Source organism: Pyrenophora tritici-repentis, chromosome 1 (assembly GCF_003171515.1).
Source record: "Pyrenophora tritici-repentis strain M4 chromosome 1, whole genome shotgun sequence".
NCBI classification, from domain to species: Eukaryota; Fungi; Ascomycota; class Dothideomycetes; order Pleosporales; family Pleosporaceae; genus Pyrenophora; species Pyrenophora tritici-repentis.
Window position 1 is genome coordinate 1,527,055 of NC_089390.1, and position 16,671 is coordinate 1,543,725.

At 52.4% G+C, this 16,671-nt stretch overlaps 5 protein-coding genes across 5 annotated transcripts; 2 read left to right on the forward strand and 3 right to left on the reverse strand.

Moving 5' to 3' along the window:
- Nucleotides 1–585: 585 nt before the first annotated feature.
- On the reverse strand, nt 586–6,273 carry PtrM4_005970 (uncharacterized protein; the record flags this gene model as incomplete). The annotated part of the gene is made up of 2 exons (XM_001932365.2): nt 586–5,752; nt 6,215–6,273. The coding sequence occupies 2 exons, from the start codon at nt 6,271–6,273 to the stop codon at nt 586–588; spliced, it is 5,226 nt and encodes a 1,741-aa protein (XP_001932400.2).
- Nucleotides 6,274–6,974: 701 nt separating this feature from the next.
- On the reverse strand, nt 6,975–7,894 carry PtrM4_005980 (3-oxo-5-alpha-steroid 4-dehydrogenase; the record flags this gene model as incomplete). Its single annotated transcript, XM_001936511.2, has 2 exons — nt 6,975–7,745; nt 7,808–7,894. 2 exons carry the CDS (start codon nt 7,892–7,894, stop codon nt 6,975–6,977), a joined length of 858 nt encoding a protein of 285 aa, XP_001936546.2.
- A 1,083-nt stretch (nt 7,895–8,977) lies between these two features.
- Nucleotides 8,978–11,656, forward strand: PtrM4_005990 (TolA, Membrane protein involved in colicin uptake; the record flags this gene model as incomplete). Its single annotated transcript, XM_001930607.2, has 1 exon — nt 8,978–11,656. The coding sequence occupies one exon, from the start codon at nt 8,978–8,980 to the stop codon at nt 11,654–11,656; it is 2,679 nt and encodes an 892-aa protein (XP_001930642.2).
- A 2,043-nt stretch (nt 11,657–13,699) lies between these two features.
- Nucleotides 13,700–14,548, reverse strand: PtrM4_006000 (PurU, Formyltetrahydrofolate hydrolase; the record flags this gene model as incomplete). Its single annotated transcript, XM_001930609.2, has 1 exon — nt 13,700–14,548. The coding sequence occupies one exon, from the start codon at nt 14,546–14,548 to the stop codon at nt 13,700–13,702; it is 849 nt and encodes a 282-aa protein (XP_001930644.1).
- Nucleotides 14,549–15,226: 678 nt separating this feature from the next.
- On the forward strand, nt 15,227–16,128 carry PtrM4_006010 (NADH-cytochrome b5 reductase 3; the record flags this gene model as incomplete). Its single annotated transcript, XM_001930610.2, has 2 exons — nt 15,227–15,302; nt 15,362–16,128. The coding sequence occupies 2 exons, from the start codon at nt 15,227–15,229 to the stop codon at nt 16,126–16,128; spliced, it is 843 nt and encodes a 280-aa protein (XP_001930645.2).
- Nucleotides 16,129–16,671: the final 543 nt, after the last annotated feature.

The window sequence follows — 16,671 nt, forward strand, 5'->3', positions numbered from 1 at the left end:
AAAACTGCGAGGCAAGGACGTTAAGAGTGTTTGCTGGCGCGGTGTGGAACGGCACATCGTTGCATTAGGCAAACGTGTGCACTGACCAGGTCGCGCGAACACGTGACTGCGCTAGCCGCGGAGGATGCCTGGAGTGGAGACTAGAGTAATACACATGCGACATTAAATACTGATTCATGTGACAAGTGTTACAGCGGGTGAAGTCTCATCATGCACTATTTGTGTTGACACGGCAAAGGTGTCGAATACTAGCAGTCGTTGCAACGAACAAAGTGTATAGTATTTGATTAGTAGTGAGCAAGAGCTGGATGGAGAGATCTCCATATGTACGGTTGCGAGCTAAGCGGGAAGCTTGGTCTAACTAGTGGTCCAAGCTTCCGGCCCGGAAAAACTCGCCGGGCTGGCTGTACGCGCATGTTCCGACACTGGCTTTTCTTCTTTTTGTGACGGCGTACAGTCAGCTCCCAAGTACCCCGAATCTGCTACAATATCCTGCTCCTAGAAAAGTATCTAGTTTCCTATTCCGGCTAACGCAAATACATGCAACCCATTCATCCCTTGTGTGTGTGTGCATGTGTGTCCGTCTCAGTTCTCACCACAATCAATCGTGGGCTCGGTGCCATCGCTCGTAGGCTCGGTGCCTGTCTTGTTTGTAGGCTCGGTGCCTGTCTTGTCTGTAGGCTCGGTGCCTGTCTTGTTCGTAGGCTTGGTGCCTGGCTTGTTCGTAGGCTCGATGCCTGTGGTGTCGCGATTCACCCATCCCTGTACACGAAGTTCGAGCTCGTTGGTGTCAATGAGATGCTCTAAAGCAGAGTTGCTCGCTGCCTTTGTCATCGCATCTGCTGGGTTGTCTCTGCCGTCAATCCAGCGGATATCCATGAGATCGTTGCGCTCGTATGCCTCGCGCAATGCCATGATGTCTATCATGAGACGTTTCTCCTTAGTAGTGCCGAGTTTGACGAGACAGTCGTACAAGGATCGTGAATCCGTGCATGCGACAATAGAGACCTTAGGGAAAGACAGTCGGTCCATAATCATGTCAATCGTGGTGCCGATGGCCAGTGCAATGTCAACGCCATGTGCCATTGCATAGATCTCCGATGCTAGAACGCTCCTTGTGACGCGTTTGCATTTAGTGGAGGACCAGTGAATAATGTTGCCACGTATCTTAAAGCTGCCGTCTGAAGATGCAGTCTCGTTACCAAGAATAATAACGTATCCCATTTGAGAGCTCATGTCCTTGTTGTTGGCAAACGAGGCGTCCACCATCGTGTATAGCTTGAGATCTTTCATCTCAATAGGCACGTAGCTAAGTCCGCGAGAGACGTTTTTCTTCTGCCAGTTAATGCGCTTATTCAATCTGGATATTTCTTCTTTTGTCGGTTCAGTCGCTTGCGCTGCAGCGGCGAGATCAAAGCTTGCCTCTGGTTGACAGATAGTCGCGATATATGCTCCTCGTGCTCGTTGTTGTATGTAGGACTTTGCATCAACAGCGTTCTCAAGTTTCTCACCTTGCTTCTTCTGCCGTAAAGTAATGACGTTGCCACTGCCAAGATGTACCATACAGCCATTAAACTCGATAGGGTCAGTGTCTGTGAGGTACTTTTTGTCCTTAGCTTTGAAACGGAGCTCCTTGTCCTCTCTATCAGCGAATGCGTTGTCTGAGAGACCAAGAGTGTCGTCGGTTTGCATGCCAACAATGCCGAAACCTGTGGTTGTTCCAGCGTCGGTGGCCTTGGAGATGAGGAGGCATGGGTCGTACGTAGACGTCTCCATGTTGAGTGTCGTCGTGTGGTGTTTGAAGTATGTTGACCACCAGTAGGCACCTGCTTCGGCGATGCCATACAGTGGTTTCACCACGACCATGATGGTTCCTTGTGGGTACACTTTGCGGAGTTGTACAGGCAGGTCTGCAATGATAGTGCGCTGGAGGCGGTCGTCGGACTGCGTGTACGCCTGCGTGATGTCTCGGAGCCATAACTTCATGCCCATTTGGATCAATACCGGTGCAAGAGCAATAATGATCCTCTGGCTTGCGCGTTGTATCGTGGGGCTCTGGGTGAGTACAATCTTCTTGCCATCATCGGCGTAGCCTTGTACAACTAGTCTAGATTTCTCGTACGGCTTATCGGTGGTCTTGCCTTTCACTTCATTGACAATGCGGGACTTGAAGATCCGGATCCCGCCATGCTTGGCTAGATTGAATGGCTCAAAGCGGAAGACGCCGCGGGTAATGAGAGCGTCAATCTCTGTCTTGGTTGACAGCTCAAAAGGTTCTCCAGGTGTCGTGATCTTACCGGTAGTGCGCAGTGTCCTGGCTAGCACTATGTCGTCTTTCTCGCGCTGTGCGAGGTTAGCAGCGTGTGTCTTCGGCTTGTTCTTGGAGCCTTTGGGACGGCCGCGTCCTCGGCGTTGCGGTGGCTCTTCTGGGGGAACAAAGTCGTCATTGTCGCGCTGATGCTCGCTATGCTGTTCCTCATCGCCGTGCTGTTCCTCGTCAGGTCGCGGGAGATTTGTAGTGTCGTCTTGATGATACGGCTGGACAGAGGTGATGCGGAAACTTGCTTGTTTCCCATGAGCGTCGACGATAGCAGCAGTCTGATCGTCGTTCAGGGCGAGGAGAGTGTGCGGGCCAGTCCATCCGAGGCCTTCACGCCACACCTTGACGTTGCTCTGCAGCGGTAGTTCTAGTACTTGCGTGACGATGTTGTTTGGCCCGTTACGGGTACCTAAAGCTTCATTGACTTGTCGCTTTGCCTTAATCTTCCGGACTTCTGCCATCGCTTTGCGTATTGCCGTTGCGCGCGCGGTGATTGAGGGAGATGGCGGTGATGTCTTGGAGAGACGTGGATAGGTGCCGAATACCAGCAGCGTTGGTACAAGTCCTTCAGGTCCGGCGGTGTCGTTGACAGCCTTGACAGCCATCTGGAGGATGTCATCCTTCGTCGTCGTAGATGCACCGATGTCGGCGGAGATGACTTCGAACGCTCGTCGGATGGCAGCATGGTAGCGTTCAATTTTGCCAATCGAGTGATGGGCCTCAACTGGTACTTCGTGGACTTCTATCATCATCGCGTTGGCATTATCAACAAACTCTTTGCTCGCAAAGTTTGTGCCAGCGTCGGTCGCGATAGTGTCGGGCGGTCCAACGTACATGTCAATCCACATAGCGCGCAGCGTGTCCCATGTTGTGCTTGCTTTTATGTCTATAAGAAAGCGGGCGGCTTGAAAAGCAGTTGCTTCGTCAACGGCGTGGAGGACTGGTTTACTGTCAATGTACATAATGTCGACGATGACGCGGGAGTTGAAGTCGAGGTTGTCATCGCGTAGAGTAAAGCGGAATCGGCCTGGTGCTTTAGCAGTTATCTGGCACTGATGACAGAACTTGTTAATCTCATCAATTAGCGTCTTGTCAATGTCGTCGTGGCCTGCCTTTACTAGGACTTTGTAGAGGCGTGCGGCGGCTGGATGCCCAAAACGTCGGTGGAGTTGCTGGAGTTCTCCTTCGGTGAGATAGTGGGTGGCAGTCTCCTGCTTGTTGAGAAGAAGCCATGGATGCCCCCACTTGCGGACAATTGGGTACTCCTTGGACTGATGAACTAGCGTATTGTCGACGTTGTTGAAGTAGATGCCATGGCGGTCCATGTCATCAAGACAGAGTAAGAACGGTGTGTTAGTAGGCATTACAGCGAACCTAATCACTCCAACGGGTGTCTGGACGTTGACGTCGCCGATAGAAACACACTCCGGGTTATCCCCAAATCGGATCCGGTGTCGGCCAGCAGTTGACTTGTCAATCCATAACGGTTGGATGCGGTGTAACGCTGTAACCTGTTGCTTGCCTGCTGTAGACACTCCGGCCGCGCCGGTGTCTGGCATGATGCCTTGGAACTGCTCGCGCCCGTACCGGTGATCGAGTGTGAAGAGGTGGCTTGCCTCTTTGGCAATGTCGTTGCCGGCGTATGGGTCGATCTTCGTGATCGCGTGTAGAGCGGCGGCGTTGTTGAGGTTGCGTACCATTGTTCCTCCATCAACTGCACCGCAGGTAGCAGTGAGAAACTGGTGCTTTGTATCAAACTGGTCGTTGTTGAAGAACGCGTCGAGTTCTTCGTCCGTGCCGCCGTTATCGTCGTCGTCATTAAGGTCAATGCCCTCAAACTGGGCAAGGAAAGCTTCGTAGTCTATATCGACGTTGCGGGTCTGCACGTACGTCCGGAAACGTTGTTGCGCTTCCTTTCGCTCTTCTCTAGAGTGACGAGTTGACCAGCAGCCTGGCTTGCTACAGACGTAGCACTTCCTGTTATTGCGGCGCTGTGTATCATCGTTGTACTGCGATCGGGGTAAGCTGCGTTGGAAGCGGGATCCTCCGCGGTTGTAGTTGCGGGATCCTTCGCCTTGGCCTTGTGCGCTATAGTTGCGCGGTTTGTCGCGTTGTCCGCTATCGTTGCGGTTGTATCGGCGGTTTGTGTAGAACGCGTCTTCGCTCGGATCGGACTCCTCGCAGTTGAACTGTGAGCGCGGATGGCAGCGCGTCCAGTTGCCGACAGCGTTGCGGAGTTCTGAGGCAACGGCTTCAAAGGTTGAAGCTGGGCGGATAAGGACTGCGCTACATGCTTCGACGCCTTGACAGGCAGCAATAAGTTGGCTTGTAAGAGCGAGCTCGCTTGGTCCATTCTGTTGAGTCATTGCCTGGTGCAGCAGCTGGAGCTTGTCGATGACTATGTCGAGACACTGGGTGAGTGTCTTGTCGGGGTTGTTGGCGATGACGTCTTTCAGCATAATGGTGCGCCACTCACTTAAGAACATTTGGTAGTTCTCGCTCGTGTGAAAGTACTCCCCTAGTTTCTTGATAATGCTGTCGTAGTCTAGGTTGAGTGGAGCAATGTAGTTGTAGTAGTATGCTGAGGCCTTGCCTCTAAGCATAGTAGAGACTGCAAGTTTGTACTGTGCTGGTGTCGTAATGCCAACCTTTTCGCAATGGTCTTTAAAGATGACTATCTTGTTGTCGAGGACGTCATACTTGTCGCCACTGAACTTCTCCTCCTCACTGTATACCTTTGCGAGGTTGGTGAGGGCTGTTACGTTTGCCTGAGCAGGAGATGGCGCATAGTTTATACTGGCGCTTTGAGTTGGCGGGTTGCTGCTTTGTTGAGTTGTTCTAGCGTGTTGTGCCTCTTCTGCTATCTGTCGGCATTTGAAGTCTGGGTTGAGTCGCATAACGTTGAGCTCGTCAATGGGCCAGTCGGGAGAGCGTGTAAGGCTAAGGAGATTGACTAGCTGTTGTGCGATGGTGTTGCGGCTGTTCTTCTCGATGTAGACACCTCGGTCGCGGAGTATGTTCTTGACTGCTGTACGGACTCGCATGTCCATTGCATTGAAATGATTGAGAGACCATCCTGCAAATGTCTCTTGGAAGTCTTGAATAAGCATGATGTCAAAGTCTCCGTTCTCTTCGGCCTGTATCATCCAGTCGATAGCAATAGTGCTTATCTGACCAGGGATAATAGCATCGGTTGCAATGTCGAGTTGGGTATTGGTGTACTCGTCCGCGTACACCTTTGGGTACCATTGCCGGGTAGTAATGCTTGTAGGCATGATTCCGGTGGGTTGCTTGTGAGTCGCGGGGTTGCCTGTGGGTCGCTTGTAGATTGCCCGTAGGTCGCTCGTCGCGGGTTGACTGTGGCGGGGTTGCTCGCCGGTGATTTTGTCGGGTTTTGGTGCGTAGTTGACGCAGATCCCTAGTTCTGGATCTCTTTCAGACTCCGTCAGCCGAAACGAACGCTCGTGGGCGGATCTGTTCTTCGCACTGCTTAATACGATACAAGGTCGTACTAAGAGTCGCTTCTTTACCTAGGCTACACAGACGCAATGCTGATGGGCCCTCTGTACACAGATGTCTTGCCGATCTGTGGTCATATCAACCACTGATCAGTGATGACACGGCAAAGGTGTCGAATACTAGCAGTCGTTGCAACGAACAAAGTGTATAGTATTTGATTAGTAGTGAGCAAGAGCTGGATGGAGAGATCTCCATATGTACGGTTGCGAGCTAAGCGGGAAGCTTGGTCTAACTAGTGGTCCAAGCTTCCGGCCCGGAAAAACTCGCCGGGCTGGCTGTACGCGCATGTTCCGACAATTTGTATACCGGTATTCGCACTCCTAATCTTCTGCGCCCATCGTTCAATATTCTGAACACTAATAATGCAAAACATACTCTCTACAAGTATCCCAGGTCGTCCCGTATTCTCCCAGTACCTCGAGCTTCTGAGACATGATTTGCCCGCATGAAATGGTATGCTATTGGCTTAATCTGAGAATATACTTGGATAAGACACAGGCTGAATGGGCGAATTGGCGTATGAAGGAGCGTAATGACATCCTAGGGGTTCGGGCGTTTTGTAGTTCGCAAACCCCATCCTTGTCACTGAACCCGCAGCGCCTCAAATTGGCCATGGAGGAGTTCATAGTATGCAGTCTGACAGGACTGATTCTTCAATAACTCGAAATAACTAATACGCATCCATTTCTTTACTCTTAAGACAGCATCAGACGAAACAATCGCTCTTAGCAAAAGCCTTTGATACCAGACCGTTCTCATCTTTTTGTTTAGTTCCGACTCTTTATCTTTGACATGTCTATACCCTGCCATGTGCTGTACGTAAATATCAATGGGTTGTTGAGAGCCGAATCGTTGACCGACCCAGCTTCGTTAGAGGTTAAATTCGAAGTAGCGTAGACAGGCAATTCACACATCGGCTGATCGAAGGAAACAGGAGTGTTTCCCGAGTAATTAGACAAAATGACAAGGAGGCAAGCGGATGTATAAAAGAAAAATCAGCCCAGATCTTGGCCGTCATAGTTTGCGGTCAGGAGGACCCTTGGATTTTTTTTCTTTTTTTTTTGAAAAAAAGCTGTGTGTACAGTAGTGAGGGTATTGCCAGATGGTAACGGCTAGTCGGCGCGAGCAAAGAAACCTACCATAACCCAGGGACCATTCTTTTCCGCGACCTGACCCTATGGAGCCCAAACTTATTGACATACCACTCCTTTGTGCCCACGGCCGTTACGCCGAGATTGGTAGCAACAAATACGGTTCCGCAGGCCAGGGTCGGATTTAGTATGCTACCGTTTGGAGCAGCAATGATGGACAAGAGGGCATAGATGGCGACCTCGCAGGTATAATGGGGGCAAAGCAAATTGGGGAACAGAGGATGCAACGGCAGCTGATAGTCAGTGTTTTGAGTGCGCAAACGGTAGAGATAGGCGTGGTAATAGTGCTGCAGCACCTGTGCAACAACGACGGCAGGTACGAGGGCCCATTGAATGACGTGGTTGGCGGGCGTCTCAACCCAGATGGCCATGTTGATGGAGAGGTAAAAGACCAGGCCCATAAACCAGTGGGCGACTGACATGGTGCTCTTGCTGGACGACATGTAGGCGAAAGACTCGAGCATGCGGCGCACGCCCTGGAGCAGCAAGAGGGCCCACACAGCTTGTTGCAGCGCCTGCGCCTGCCATAGAGGGTGCCAGACAGCCCAGAAGAGCGAGCAGGTAACTGAGGTCAGGTAGAAGTGGGTGAAGTAGTTGTGCGGCACCTGCAGCGCAGCCGCGTAGTCGAGGGCGCGGACAAATGCACTCGGTTGCTGTTGCTGCTGGTCTCTGTGCAGCTTCTTCGTGCCCGTTGCCCGCGAGCCATAGGGCAGGAAGCGGGCGCGCAGAACAGGAAGAGCGTGGATGGCGAGAATCTAACAGACAGGCACACGTCAGTTGGCGTGGGCGACGGCTGGGCAGTGTCGTTCTACAGTACAAGAAGGGAGGCGGCGATGTAGAAGGCGCGCAGGAGCACAGCGACGTCGCATTCTTGCATCATCGGCATGACTACCAACATCATCATGGGCGGTGTGGTGATGTGAGATGGTTAGTTTGTTAGTGATGGCGAGGTAACCGGTGCATGTTGCAAGTGCAAGTAAGATTTGTGGTGCCGGCGCTGTGGCCGGCGTATTGGGCATAAGCGGGCTAGCGCCTTCTGGCTGCCTCCCATCCTCTCTCCGTACCGCTCGCCTTCTGCTTCAGCTCGCAACCACGACGTCGGCGAGGCCCCATCACCACCGCGCCCCCCCTGTGCTCCCCGACGCCCTCGCCTGCCGCGCCGTCTCCCCTTCCGAGCTTGTCTGGCGTCGCTGCGCCTGCTGCGCCCGCTACACAAGCTCTGGGCGCTCGTGACCCGCCCGCGCGTCCCATCGTCCCTTGCTCTGCAAGCCAGCATGAGGCAGGAACTCCCGTGTCCTGCTCCCTCGGTATATGCGTCATGACCAGCAATGCCCATTCGCTCCTAACTCCCTCTGCCCCCGCTGGCCTTCACCACGACGGCCCCACGGCCCACGCCAGCTCGCCGCGACACACGTCGAGGCCAGCCTCCCCGTCTAGTCGCCCTGCCGCCGATCCAGACCATGATCAGGATGCAGAGGGCGAGTCGGAAGCCGAGACGGTCGTCTTGTCACGCGATGAGAAGCCTGTTGACGCTGTCGACGACGACAATGACAAGCTGATCAAGAAGGAGCGCCTCGACGACGACCATGACAACCCCAACAACAATCCCAACCACAATCATAATAGCGCCGATGCCGATGCCGATACCGACGACGCGAAACGCCTGCGCTCCAGCAACGGCCATGTCAAGGCCAACGGCACCAGCCACGCCGCGCGACACATCAAAGAAGGCAGCTCCCAGGACTCGGGAAAGTCGCCTGCCCCATCTGCCCTCTCCCCTACACAAACAACGACGCGCGGTCGCAGTGCTTCGACCGTCGAGAACCGCAAGCGCAAGTTACGCGACGAATCCTTCCCAAAGTCCTTTGAGCCTCCGCGCCAAAAGGCCAGGACAGAGGGTCTCAAAGACGCGCCCAATTCACCCGCCACACCCGCTTTTGGCCGCCCTCACAAGCGCTCCCAGTCCACACAATCCACAATCTCAGCTATGACCGGCCGCAAGCGCCGCGACGTCACCAACCTCGCCTTGTCGACAGAAGCCGACGAGCATTGGGCGGGTTCCAGTTCGGACCACTCAACATCGCCTCAGCCCACGTCCGCACCCTATCTCCAGCAACACGCCCGAGTGAAGCGTTCTTCACACCGTGCCCTGACCTCGCCCGCACGCACCATGCCCCAGCGCAAGATCGACAGATTCGGCGCTACCCGACTCGCTCGAGAAAGTGAAAAAGGCGACCTGGAGGCTGTCAAGGAAGCATATGAAGAGGCACCAGACGAGCTGGACCAGGCTGATTACGCCGGTATTGCCCCCTTACAAAAGGCCGCCCTGCATGGATGGGCTCCCGTGGTCCGCTATCTCATCAACAAGGGCTGCCGTACAGATTGCGAGAGTCACGATCGGGACACCCCCCTCATCGATGCTGTAGAGAATTCGCATCTGGACGTAGTCCGGCTGCTGCTCAACCAAGGCCAGGTCAATCCGCATCATTCCAACAAAAAAGGCCAACGTGCCATCGACGTGTTGGACCCTGAGGATGAAGACGCGGCGGAAATAGAAAAAGAACTCAAGGAGGCTATGAAGAGGCGGGTAGACACTTCCACAAACGACCACGAGCGATCCCAGAAACAAGCAAAAACAGCCTCGCGTCTGCTGTACAATGAATTCAACGTCGAGACCTTGATCGAAAAAGCTGGCGACGGTGATATTCTCGCTGTAGGCGAGCTAATCAACAGCAACATCAAGCCGAACATAACCTGTGGAGTTGCTGCGGCACGAGGTGGACACTATGACATCCTCAGCATCCTACTAGCAAGTGGCCTAAAGGCCGACCCCGACCCGTCCAAGCATCCGGAGACACCTATGACAGTAGCCATCGGTCGCGGATATCTCAAAATCATACAGCTGCTTCTCGAGCAAGACAACTTCAACCCTACGCGCCGAAACAAGGATAACAAGACCTACTACGAAATCTCAGAGGAGCGACATGGCCCAAAGTGGGAAGAAGAGAGGGATATGCTCAAACGCGCATGTGATGAGTACCAAGCAACCCACCGGAGCCCTCGTAGGGTCAAGAAAGAAGCCCCCAGCGCTTCAAGCCAGCGCATCAAGCGAAAGTCCCCTCCACGACGAGAGCGATCATCGTCACCGCGAACAGAGCCGAAACGCGCCCATCATGCAAAATCGACGACAGCGACCACTGCACCCCAAAAGTCCCGGCGACTAATGTCTGGAAAAGAAAAGGCAACGAGAGAAGGTCAGCGGAGGAAGCGGGTTGTGGATGAAGATTCGTCAGAAGAGGAGAGCGAAGAAGACGTACGGCCACCCACGCGAAAGACAAAGCATCGATCATATAGCGAAGGCGAGGGTGAGGGCGAAGACGTGAAACCCGTTCGGAAGGCTCTCAAAGCACGCTCAGACGACAACGAGTCTAAACGACCGGCTTGCCCGCATTCAGACGAGAGCGATGAGGTTCACAGCACTAAACATCCAGTCAAGATCCGCACAAAACCTGCCAAGCCCGTCAGTGCAAAGCCGACACCTGAGGTCGACTCCCCAGACGAACGCAAGGCCGTAAAGAACAAGATCAAATACAAGACGGTAGAGGATAAGCTACGGAAAAGGCGGCTGTCTGACGTATCAGCGGATGATGCCGCAAGTGTGAAGAGAACACCTAACGCGTCCAACAAATCCACACCTGCTCCGCCAGAGAGAGTAGCGACCCCGGAAGTCGAGCGTGCGCGTCGTCTGGAGGAACTAAAGGCACAAGCAGAAGCAAAACGCAGAGCAGTGCAAGCCGCGGCCGAGGCCGAGGCACAAAAGAAGGAAGCTGAAGAAGCTGCTCGCAAAGCTGCAGACGCTGAAGAAGCGAGGAAGAAGGCTGAAGCAGAGGCAGAGGCACAGCGCCAAGCGAAGGAAGCCGAAGCTGCACGCATACGAGAAGAGCAGGAAAACCAGCGCCGAGCAGAAGAAGAAGCAAGAAAACAAAGAGAGTTGCTAGCACGACAAGACCGTATATCAAAGCTTCCCCGAGCTCTACGGCGAGCCTGCGAACTAGGCACCAAACGGCCACTGCATTTCTCTGGAGAGGAACTTGGAGTATCGGCAGTCTTTCTTCCACTGTTCTTTGTAAATGCGCAGGATCTACAAGATCCACAGGCCTTACCCAACAAGACCTATGTCTGCTCTTTCCAGGTTGTCGGCATACTGGGACTTCAAGAGCTCGACCTAGCACGTCTGAGCGCCCCCTATTCGGACTGGCCCCGGATTCCCGTAAGCCGCACGCAGCGAGATGCCATACTGAGGCAATACGATGTTGCACTTCTGGCCCAAGATTTCCGATTTCCTATGGAAGGTGCCCCGGACTTTGACTACGCCAAAATCCAGGACAGTATCAAGGAAGCCAAGAACCAATTTTCGACAATGGAAGGCATGTATTGGGTCGAAGAGTCTCTGCTACACGCCGAAGTTGAAAAGATTGACAGCCTACGGCCACTACTGCACGATATGCGCTCTCAGTGTAAGAGAAGGCGAATCAATCTAGGTGTCAATAGCGACGAACGACCAGAAAAGAATCACAAGCCGCGGAAAAGCTTCATGGACATGGTGCTTGCACAGAATGGCATCAACGGTACAGCGGCACCAGCAGTTGTCAATGGAAATGGATGAAGCCCTAGAGAGCATGCAGACTCTGGCATTGTATACCTAAAGTGACGATAGAAGCTCCGTACAGCGCAGCGCCGCCCTCCCGGTGTTGTGAGGCAAAAGCATTTGCTTGGGGGATGTCAAGTGTGACCATATATGTATTATTTGGCGCTGCGGACTGGAGGGCTGCCTGTAAAGAGAGAAAGAGCCTAGTGGCTATGTGAATGGGACTTGTGTGAATGATGACGAGATAAATATCACCCTGGGACGATGAAGACTTCTTGCCAAACCCCTTAAATCCGACATGTCTATGTTTGTACGCGAACCGAGTATCGTCATGAAGCGAACGGCCAATCGCAACCTCACAATATTCTCACGAAGAAATCTCGCGGAGATTTGATGAAGAGCTTCGAGCACAAGATGGATGGTTGTGACGATAGAATATACTCTATACAAAAAAAGTAATGGCAACAGCCGCGTTATTCTGACCCGGGACCGCCCCGTTCAATACACCGATTTTATTCCGTTCCTCCCCCTCAGCAAATACCAATAACACCGTTAACAAGGATGTCAAAGCTGGTAGTATAACTCGCCGCGTCACTAAGCAAGTACACATAAGCACCTCCCAGCTCCTCAACCGCCGCCAACCTAGGCATACCACCGTAGATTGAGCTCCTGCTCCCAGTCAGGCTGTTGCTCAACCTAGTACGTCATAGCTGTCCTGACGAGACCGGGCGACACAGAGTTGACGCGGATGTTTTACTGTGCCCACTCCATGGCGAGGGTATATGTCATGTTGCGTACACCAGCTTTTGAGGCGCCGTAGGGGGCTGAGGGAACACGCTGATGGAGATGTTAGTATGAGCTGGAGTTGGATCTTGAAGGGAGGGTTGAGTAAGGGACAAGGGTGAAGAAGAACATACCTTACTCGGCCTATAAATCGCCATAATAGCCGTAACAACAATACTTCCTTTAACCCCCTGTTTAATAAACGCCCTCGCCGTACACCCCGCGCTATAAAAGCTGCTGTACAGGTTCACGCCCCACAGCTAGTCAATCTCCTCGGTCGTGGAGTCGAGCGCTGGCTTGTGCGGCTCATGTTTCATACCATGTCGTGCAGGGCACCTGCGTCTTTTAGGATGGCGTCGATTGCCGTTTGGATTAAGGCTTCTTGGGTTACGTCGGCTTGGAGGGCGAAGAGTTTGTTGGGGTATTGGGCGCTGAAGGCGTCGAATTCCTTCGCCTGTGGGGCCGATGTCTATGGAGTAGATGCGGGCGGCACCGTTGGAGAGACAGCAGTCTGCTAGTCCAAGACCAATACTTGTAGGGGTTGGTTAGAGGGGTGTTGGGGGATGGAGTGTGAGGTGGGTTTGTGTATCTCTGTTTCAGTGATGGTGATGAATTTGCCTTCAAGTTGGACATTCTTGACCGGTGCGATTTCTGTTGATAAGGATATCATGGTGTTTGATTTGAAGATTCAACATGACAAAGATAATCTAACAGTCTTCTTCTTCAAGATGAGATATGTAGAATAGTTTGAATTGTAGACAAACAACAACATAGCCACCACCCCGTCCTCTTTATACCCCATTCCACCCCATCCTCTTCGCAAATACTCGTCCCCATGGAACCAACGTTTGTAGAAATGTAGTAGCGGTTACCCTAACCCCACCCCTCTGTTCGTGGTGAGTTGTTGGTACTGCTTTTGGTTTAGCCACTCAGTCAGATCTGATCCGAGTAGCACGCGCCAAGGATGTATGGTATCAACAGTACAGCGGGCTACGACTACTGTGGTTTGCGGGTGGAGTTGTGATTAGGTGGGGTGTTTATTTTGCTCGCGTTGAAGTGGTAATATACAAAATGCCTCGTTGGACATATATGGTGATGCGTGGCTTTCCCTCGTCGTTGCGACCCGTAAGCTTCGGCGAGCATGATGCTTCGGGACGAGACACACACACACACACACAAAGTTCATAGTAATCAGTCAGACACCGCATTCGTGTCTGTACTCTGTCTCTGCATTTGTAGAGACGTTTTCATTTTCGTTGTCATTAGCACATAGTCTATCTAGTTGAATACAACAGTCTTCTGTCCGTTCAAAAACACTCTCTTCTCACTCCACCACTTGACCGCTGCAGCTAGCACCTGACTCTCCACATTACTGCCCTCCTCGACCAATTCCTTTGGACTCAACGCATGATCGACCCTCGCAACGCGCTGCTCGATAATCGGGCCCTCGTCCAGATCTGCCGTAACGAAATGCGCAGTCGCACCGATAATCTTGACACCGCGCTCATAGGCCTGGTGGTACGGCTTCGCGCCCTTGAAGGAAGGCAAAAATGAGTGGTGGATGTTGATAATCTTGCCAGACATTTCTGTGCATAGGCGTGGGGAGAGAACCTGCATGTAGCGTGCCAGGACCACCAGGTCGATATTGTGTTGCTTGATGAGATCGAGGATTTGAGTTTCCTGATGCTCTTTGGTATCCTTTGTTACGGGAAGATGGTGAAATTCGATTCCGTTGTTCTTTGCGAGCTCGGCAAATTCGGGGTGGTTGGATACGATGATGGGCACTGCGATCTTGAGCTGACCGGACTTTACGCGGAAGAGGAGGTCATTTAGGCAGTGGCCAATCTTGGAGACCATGATTAGGACTCTGGGTTTGGCGTCTACTCGCTGGATTTGGTATGTCATGCTCATTTCAGCGGCAAGCTTCTCCATGCTTGACTGCAGTGCGGAGACGTCGGCTGCATGGCCGAAATGTACGCGCATAAAGAAAGTTTTCGAGACAGGGTCTGAGAATTGCTGCAAGTCCAAAATCGTGAGGTTTTCCTTTGCCAGAAGACCCGTGACAGCGTAGACAATACCTGCCTTGTCAGGGCAGGAAAGCGTAAGGTAGTGATCGTCTCCGGCCATGGTGGATGTTGAGATCCTTGCTTTTCGAGTATGAGATTATTAGGGGTCGTTATATCGCGAGTAACGTCGAGCGTCTACAAAAGTGTGACTGTGTTGTTGGACATTTTTACGAATTTGCTTTTTTAGTTTTGATTAGATTAAGGTTAGTGCGTGTAATGCAACTCCCGAGATCGGGAGTTGATTTCTTTTGAGTCAGCAATGCTAGACCGGACATGGGGTGGGCTTTGTTGACTCCAAACTCCATCAAAGTAAAGCATCTTTGCCGGCTATTACGTCGACATGACGTGAGGTCTATAGTAGTACAGTATATCGATTCTGTACATGTTTGGGTGGTGCTCAACTTTATATCTACTTGCTGGGATTAGTAGTGGGGGTAAACTGCATCGGACTGTGCGTAATCGAGAAAGTGCCTGGAAAGTAGGCAATACACACCATCTTTCCCCAAACAAGTTCCTACAAGCGTTACCTCCGGGGTAAAGTTTCCAGAAGTTCGCAGGCGGTCCGAGGGTACACAGACCCTGCCAAGGTTCGGCTACGAAGCCAATCACCATGGTGGAGCGGCGGGGAATTGTTAGGGGACCGACTGTCGGCATGGAGCCTTGATCTTCACCTCCCCTTCACCTTCTTTTTCTCGGCTCGCGCAGTCGACGATTCAAGGTTTGGACGATGCCATCAATCATGGATCTACTACCGGTTGCACTAGCTTTTGCAGCCATTGTGGGCGGCTTTCTTTTCTTCCGCAGCGGCAGCGCTGGTGAGTGAATCAATCGTGAACAACAAGACGACGGAATAGTCGGTTAACCAACAATACAGGGTCCCGGAAGGTGCTCAAGCCGACTGAGTTCCAAGAGTTCGAACTCGAGCACAAGGAGGTGCTGTCACACAACACAGCTATCTACCGCTTCAAGCTCCCGCGCCCAACCGACATTCTTGGTCTCCCCATCGGTCAGCACATCTCCCTCGCCGCTACCATTGACGGCCAGCCCAAGGAAGTCGTACGTTCGTACACGCCTATCACATCGGATGAGGACAAGGGTCACGTCGACTTGCTCATCAAGTCGTACCCCACGGGCAACATCTCCAAGCATGTTGCGAATCTGCGCATCGGTGACAAGATGAAGATCAAGGGGCCCAAGGGCGCCATGGTATACACACCCAATATGGTCAGACACTTTGGTATGATTGCCGGTGGAACTGGTATCACACCCATGCTACAGGTTGCAAAAGCCATCATGCGTGGCCGCGCGTCAGGTGACCGCACCGAAGTCGATCTCATCTTTGCAAACGTAAACCCCGAAGACATCCTGCTCAAGAACGACCTCGACTCTCTGGCTGCCAAAGACCCTAAGTTTAGGGTACACTACGTGCTCAACAACCCACCTGAGGGATGGACCGGTGGCGTCGGCTTCGTGTCGGCTGATATGATCAAGGAGAAGCTTCCGGCTCCTGCAAGCGACATCAAGATCCTGATCTGTGGACCCCCGCCCATGGTTGCAGCCATGAAGAAGGCGACAGAGAGCCTCGGATACACAAAGGCAAGGCCTGTCAGCAAGCTTGAAGACCAAGTCTTCTGCTTCTAAACTGAGAGGACAATGAATAGGAAGTACCAAGCCAACCACACGAAGAAGGCCCATCTGGCAATGATTGGTTAAAAACATTAAATCATATATTGTACAAAAGCCCAAACTGAGTCTCCTCCCGGGGGCAATCAAGTCTCTGCTGGATGATTCAATCATATGTCTAAAAGCGAGAAGAAATAATCGTTCCAAGATAATATTGGTTCGACTCGGTTCGTTCGTGTTACTCATCCCTTCCCCAAAAAGACGAATCAAAGTTTGCAATTCAGCACCAACCCACCCGACTAACTAGGCCGGCCTCAATCCAATTCAAGCAACCTCTGCCCCTCACTCCTTTACTCCCAAATGAACGCCTGCTCAAGATGCTAAAAAAAACTTGCATGCGAATGTTATGACATCGCTTAATCCCCCGAGTTTTTTGTGTGAGCCCACCGCGCTTTCCCAATGCTTTGTGAAAAAAAAACCCTAAGATGCAAAGTTTGACAATAGCTGATAGATGCTTAGAAGAAGAGAGAAGACGTAGAGAAGAAGTTAGACGCGTATACA